The sequence below is a fragment of the Pithys albifrons genome, chromosome 3, assembly GCF_047495875.1.
Source record: "Pithys albifrons albifrons isolate INPA30051 chromosome 3, PitAlb_v1, whole genome shotgun sequence".
NCBI lineage: Eukaryota > Metazoa > Chordata > Aves > Passeriformes > Thamnophilidae > Pithys > Pithys albifrons.
This window is the reverse complement of record NC_092460.1, coordinates 4,180,091-4,187,232: the sequence shown is the minus strand read 5'-3', so window position 1 is coordinate 4,187,232 and position 7,142 is coordinate 4,180,091. Positions and strand designations below refer to the sequence as shown.

The 7,142-nt window shown below is 50.0% G+C and overlaps 1 protein-coding gene across 1 annotated transcript in view; it reads left to right on the top strand.

Moving 5' to 3' along the window:
- The first annotated feature begins 2,354 nt into the window (after nucleotides 1-2,354).
- The window catches only part of PPP4R2 (protein phosphatase 4 regulatory subunit 2), a 28,942-nt gene continuing 24,154 nt past the window's right edge, over nucleotides 2,355-7,142 (top strand). The window contains exons 1-2 of the mRNA XM_071550223.1: nucleotides 2,355-2,531; nucleotides 3,322-3,403. Of these exons, the coding sequence (XP_071406324.1) occupies nucleotides 2,498-2,531; nucleotides 3,322-3,403 (116 nt within the window). The 5' untranslated portion in view covers nucleotides 2,355-2,497. The remainder of the gene's footprint in view (nucleotides 2,532-3,321; nucleotides 3,404-7,142) is intronic.

Genomic DNA, 7,142 nt, shown 5'->3' with positions numbered 1-7,142 from the left:
AGTTTCTGCAGCTATAAATTAAACCCAAACCAGACAAAATCCTTGCACTCCCTTTGTAAATCCTTTGATGTGTATCGATGTACAGTGTTTTCTGGAGACCTAAGGGGGACTCGAAACATAATTGTTCTCATTTTCTTATTGTTCTCACTGGATTCTGCTGCTTGATGCTATATTGAATTGCTACAGATTTTTTCAAAGCACAACAATCAATTTTGGTTCAAAGTGGGTGGAAATACCTTACAAATTGCTGTCACACATCAATGAATGAAACTGCTTTAAATCAGGTTGGGTCAGGGACCTCTGGATAACTAATTTAAGCTGCATTACTGAGAGCAGAAGTATCTGCTGCTCCTGTACCCCCTATCATTTAAATTATTGATCCATGCCCAGGGGTTGGACAGTCTTACCACTCTCAAAATACATGTTTTGCAGACAGTTAGAAGAAATCTAAAATGTAAATATGAATGGGGCTTTGTGTGAGTTTAGTGCAAGAAGAAAACCAAAATCTGGATTGTAAAACAGTATCACATTGTTCTTTAGTTAAATGTTTAAAGCACCACATCTTCCCTAACAAGGTGATTTTTCTCATTGTTGGATCTCAATGAATATAAGCAGGTTGGGAACTGACACAAAATGGAATCGTCCTCTCTGTGTATGTTGTTATTACAAGGTGTGTCAAATACCTTATGAGCAGTAATTACCATTTCTGTGTCATTAATGAAGAAGCTGAGGTGTGATTGCCTCACCCCTTTGCCTGAGATCACACAACAAATTGATGATGAAACTACCCACAAGCTTTCTGTATTCTAGGATTATATTTAAATGTTTCACCTTTGAAAACAGAAGCTAAAAATGATTTGCTGTGAAATCTTTTCCAGTGAGTTGAGAGGTCTGGGCTACAGTATCTTGGCTGCTCTTTGCCTCTCCTGGGGACCTTGTCCAGGAAGGAGTGACAATTCTGCCTGGGCTCCACATCCTTTGCCTTGGAACCGAGTGCTGGCACAGGGTGGGCCAGGGGAGAATCCCAGGCCAGGCCTGAAGGGTGGGAGAGGTGGGAAAAGCATCCTTAGATGGCCTTGGGTAATAGAGAGCATCCAGAGGAGGGACACAAGATGTGGAAGGGCCTTGAGGAGCAGCTGAGGGCACTCTGTGTGTTGGGCTGGAGGAGACTGAGAGCAGAGCTCACCAGGGCCTGCAGCTCCAATCTCTGCTCTGTGACCAGCGACAGCACCTGAGGGAATGGCTGGAGCTGTCAGGGAAGGTTTGAATTAAATCTTCTTCCCCCAGAGGGTGGTGGGCACAGAACAGGCTCCCCCAGAGCAGTGGGCACAGCCCCAAAGCTGCCAGAGCTCCAGGAGGCTTTGAACATAGTGGGATTGTTGGGGTGTCTGTGCAGGGCCAGGAGTTGGACTGGATGATCCTTTTGGGTTCCTTCCAACTTGGGATCTTGAACAATAAAAGAGAGACAGGCATGTTCCTGCACAAACAGCGATTTGATGGTGAAGGCAGGGAAGCACAGTGGCCCTCAGCCTAAGGGGGGAGGAAGGCACAAGAGCTCCCTTAGGATCTGCGTGGCTGAGCAGGAGTGAGGGAGATGAGCCGCGGGCAGGAGGGGCCCAGGGGCAGGGGTAGCCGAAGGGCAGGAGGGCTCCAGGGGCTGCAGAAGGGGCCGAAGGGCAGGAGGACCGAGGGGCTGCAGGAGGAGCCGAAGGGCAGAAGGGGCCGAGGGGCGGCAGAAGGGGCCCAGGAGCAGGGGGAGCCGAAGGGCAGAAGGGGCCCAGGGGGCTGCAGGAGGAGCCGGAGGGCCCCAGGGGCTGCAGGAGGAAACGAAGGGCAGAAGGGGCCGAACGGCAGGAGGGGCCGAGGGGCTGCAGGAGGGGCCGAGGGGCTGCAGGAGGGGCTGAAGGGCAGGAGGGGCCGAGGGGCTGCAGGAGGGCCCCAGGGCAGAAGGGGCCGAGGGGCTGCAAGAGGAGCCGAAGGGCAGGAGGGGCCGAGGGACTGCAGGAGGGCCCCAGGGGCAGGAGGGCCGAGGGGCTGCAGGAGGGCCCCAGGGCAGGAGGGGCCGAGGGGCTGCAGGAGGGCCCCAGGGGCAGGAGGGCCGAGGGGCTGCAGGAGGGCCCCAGGGGCAGGAGGGCCGAGGGGCTGCAAGAGGAGCCGAAGGGCAGGAGGGGCCGAGGGGCTGCAGGAGGAGTCGAAGGGCAGACCCCCGGCCCCGCCGTTCCCGCCACCGCCCTCTCGCCCATGGCCCCGCCCCCTCGCGCGCCACCGCCCTTCCCTGGCCCCGCCCCTCGCTCGTACCCGCCCCGCCCATTGGCCCCGCCTGTAGCCCCGCCTCCGGTGGGCGGGGCGCTGTGGCCGCGGGGCCGCGCACGGGCACGGCGCGGGCGCCATGTTGGAGCGTCGCTGAGCGCGGGTCTGGCAGCGAGCGCGGCCCGGTCTGCGCGGGGCTGGGGCGGGGGAGCCGCGCCGAGCCGCGGGGGCATCGCCCGGGCGGACCATGGACATCGAGAGGCTGCAGGAGGCGCTGAAAGGTGGCGGGAGGGGCTGGCGGCGGGGCGTGGGGGAGCGCTGTCCCCGCGCTGAGGGAGGACGGGGGTTCCTCAGATCGTGTGGGGGGAGCGCCCCGCGCGGAGGGCGGCCGGTCCCCTCCTTTCCCCGCCGTCGTCCCTGCCTTGTGGGGAGGGAGCTGCTCGCTGTGAGGAGTCCCGCAGGGCAGGGAGAGCCCGGGGGTCGCTGTGGGGAAAGGGAGGGCAGAGCCCCCGGTCCTGCTGCCCGGCGACCCTCAGGGCCCCGTGAGGGGGTCAGTAACCGCCGGGCCCGGGGCTCACCGCGCTGCCCGCCCCTTCCCCCGCCTTTCTGCCCTTTCCCCCCCCATCCCACCCCCTCCCCCCGCCTTCCTGCCCCTTCCCCCCGTATCCCAGCGCCTTCCCCCGCCTTCCTGCCCTTTCCACCCGCGTCCCGGGCCCTTCCCCCGCACCCCGGCCCTGCCCGGACCTGTCCCCTTCTCCCTCCCTAGCCCACCCTGTGCTGGGCTCAGCCTGAGGAAATTGGCCTCTTTCTCTGGTGTAGCTGCTCAAAAGAAGTTGCAAATCAACTTTTGATACTCTGATACGTGCAGTTTCTCCACTGGAAAAATATTAAGTGTTTTACAGGGCTGGGCAAGCTGGTGGAGCTCTTGGGAACAGCCGGAGCATTGTGAGAGTGCGGCAGTGTTTGTGTGGGAGCTGTGCTGGTAGCTAAAGCAAACAGCTAACTATTGTGAATTTTTGTTCTGTCCCGTCTTCTTTTACCATTCTTTTTGTGTCGTTCTCATGCCAACAGATTTTGAGAAGAGAGGAAAGAAGGAAGTGTGTCCAGTACTGGATCAATTTCTCTGTCATGTTGCTAAGACTGGAGAGACGATGTAAGTGTGACTTTTGGTGGTCCTCAGTTGTGGTTTATAACAAATCTCTGTTTAAAATCAATGAGATTTTACCAGAATTCTCTTTTTGCCTGTAGGTTCCTTCAGTGAGCTAAACAAATTTTCCATAGTACCCATAATTTTGGTTTGATTAGTTTTGTTTCCTGGTAGTTTTAACTAATGGGAGGAGACTTGTATAGGCTTTGCTCAGGGGTGTCTGTCAGGTCTTACTGATCCTGCTCACTACAGTAAAAACCTGTTGCTTTTTCTTCATTTTATGTGAGATTCAGGTTTTGTAAATGGCAAGTTTACCCTGTTGCAGTTTCTTATTGTCATAACTGTGCTTGCAGTATCTAATTGTATTATTTACATAGAGATACCAGTGGCTCAGGTTATTTCTGTCTGGGCTCCGTATCCGTGGTGGGAATCGTGTCCGAGTGCTCTGGGTGGAGAGGAGAGGACCGGGAGGTGCTTTCTGAAAACAGAGGAGATGAGAGGGAACTCCGGTGAATTCCCCTCTTAGCTCGCACCGGGGTTTCCCTTTTCCTGGCCTTTCTTCCGCTGCCATGCGGAGGTGCGAGGCAGCGGGAGGCGCCGAACTCCTGGGCAGGGATGAGGAGCCGGTCGGGGATGAGGATCCGAACTCCCGGTCGGGGATGAGGAGCCGGTCGGGGATGAGGATCCGAACTCCCGGTCGGGGATGAGGAGCCGGTCGGGGATGAGGATCCGAACTCCCGGTCGGGGATGAGGATCCGAACTCCCGGTCGGGGATGAGGAGCCGGTCCGGGATGAGGATCCGAACTCCCGGTCGGGGATTAGGAGCCGCTGCTGCTCTGGGTGACTTCCTTTGGATCACTATTTAGCAGGAAGGGGAGAGGCTTCCCCGGCTGCGCTGCTGTGTGTGCTCACTTTCTGGCGCCCAGACTGTCCGTGTTTTCGAGGCCTAGTGCCAGCCTGCGGCTCCAGCAGGAGGGATGTGCTTTCACCAGTGTTTTGTGAGCAAGCAGTGACCACAGGGGCTTTGTTTGGGTTTCTGGAGTCCCTCTAACTTGTGAGAGGTTTGTGGTTTTGGTGTTTTTCTTTTTGTTTTTAGTAGCTTGCGAGTGCTGCTTGGATTAATGGTTTAGGAAGAAAAACAAATTCTGAATGTACTTTGCTCTTTGAATAGAAGGCTCAGGCTCAGCAGACATGCACAGCTGTAATGCTCAATATTTTGGTATAGTTCTTATTATACAGAAAAAACATACCACAATAAGCCTGTACTAAAATATGTTTAAAATATTTTTCCTGTTCTGAGATATTTCTTAAGATTGTTTTTATTGTTTCTGCTACTGTTGCATATATTTCAAAGTAATTTTAAAAAAGGATTTTATAGGGCAAGTTCTTGGGGAAAGATGATTTCTGATCTGAAGTTTGGAGAATGAATAAATGCCTGATTTATTTTCACTTAGAACATCTAGAATTATTTTTTATTATTTTTATTTTAATTTTTCAAACTTAAACCTGAACTGGAAACTGTCATCTGAAGCTACACAGACCCTGCCTTCTGTGTTTCCAGGTTTTCCTTAGACTTTTTTTATAGATCTGTAGCTGTTTTCTGCATTCTTTGAACCTTTCGTTGAATTAAATTGTTTTTAAACAATTTGTTGGATATGAACATCAGAGGTATCTAAGAAAATCTGGAGACAGACATGGGAATATTCTTCCCTAATGTTAAATTTGCTTCCCATTATCTGCCAAAGTCTGTATTTCTTCATCAGACATCCTTGTGCTTTCACTGATGTGTATCAAAATACCAGGAAAAAAAGAGTAAACTAAAATCTCATGGGAATCATTCATGGAAAGATTGGAAATGTGCATTTGAAGAACTTATTGTATTTTTAAGCTAGTACAGCTTGACCACTGTGTAAGTATTCTTGAATTTTCAAGCCTACCAAATACACAGGAATTTAAAACAAGCTAAATATTCTTTATTTCCACAAAACTATCTTTGTTTAATAGAAATCTAAACCAGTAAAAAATAGATACCTTGGAATGAGAAGTTAAAATAATCGTTTGCAGGGACATCTATTAGGATTTTTATAAAGTTCAGAGTATAGTTAAAAAAAAAGACTATTGTTAAGTCAGAGGTAATTGCACCAATGGTTTGCAGCCTTGATTGTTGGATCTCAGTCACAGCCTGTTCCTGAAGTAGCAAACAAAAAGCACTATGGAATTGAGGACTGAGGCAAAGCAGGACAAGGGAAATGTGAAATATTTTTGCTTTATTATTTAGAGGAGAGTTACATCATGTTCATGGGGCTTCTGGCAGCTTTTTAACTTCATGATGAGTACTGATTTTTGGGATACACTGCAATCTGCATCCTGGTTAAATGTTCTCACCCTCCATTCCTCTTCTGGACACAGCTCTTGCCAACAATTAGCAAACTTGGCTTGGACAGACACTAATAAAGTAAATCAGAATGCCTGTCAGGGTTCTCATCAAGGCATGATGTGGCACATGTGGCTGGTTCAGCAGACAGAAAGCACAGACTCAGGTGAGGTCGTTGTTACCTCCCTCCCCCACTTGTTCCAAAGTGCTTATTCATCTGAGGGAGCTGGGAACAGGTAGGTGCAGGTCTAGGTGAGGCTCTGATCGTCCTGGGGTTTCTCCTGGGAGCAGCTGGTGCCGCCTGTGTGTCACTGTTTCACTCGGGCTGGTTCTGTGGCCGCCTGGGAGCCTCGGGCAGGAAACGGCTCGGGTGGGACTCTGTGTGTGACAGGATCCGGTGGGTTCGGCCCCTGGGAACGTCCCAGCCCAGCACAGCAAAGGGAGAGAGATGGTAAAGCCACTGCAGCCATGATAAGACTCTTGGAATGTGTCTTTATTGTCATTAAAGGGCTTTTTCATTCACCAGAAAGGTGTGGAATAAAAACACTGTTAATTTTGGTTGTGCTGTCAGTGTAGGCTCAGTTGTGTTATCGGTGCTGTGCAGTGAAACCTGATCCTACAATCATGGGCATAACTTCATCTTTTTGAAGTTACAGCTCTCCCCCTGTGCAAAGTTAACCATTCACTCAATCACTTGTGAGATTATGACCAATGTTTACAAAAGCCAGTCTAAACTTCCTATAGTAGAGGTGACAGAAGCAAAAGTCTGACTTCCTGGCTGCTTCAAAGTGTGTTTGTTTCTCAATAGTTGCTATGGTAAGACTGAGCCTTGGGTGCAGTTTAAAGTTTATGGCTCAGCCTTTTTTAAACTTGTCTTGAGTCTTAGGACTTTTGTTTTTCTTTCAGAGGAGTGATGGACTCCTGAATTTACTGAGATACTGACATGGAATTTCCTCAGTGAAATCACATATAGTCAGAGAGGATTGTTACAATCTTGTTTCTAGTTTGTTACAGGTCCATGTGACTTGCAAAAAACTGAGGAAAGTGAAGAGAGAGGAAATCTGTTGGTCTTACTGCTTTATCTGAAAGACCTTTGAAAACAGGATATGTTTTTGTGCTTATTTTTTTGCATAAGAAAACCACTTACCATTTTTTTCTGAAGTAGAAACTGTGTTAAGAGGTGGGATGGAAGACATAGTACTAGAAGTGAAATGCAGTAGTGAGATTTTTTTTTGTTGTTTCTGAAGAATTCTTAAAAATAGATATGAAAATCTCTTACTGTGATCTTGTATCCTGTATTTAAAATATGTTTTCTCTTATCTCTTAGGAAGTTTTCTTTTGTTTAAAATCACTCTGCCCCTTCAATAGCAC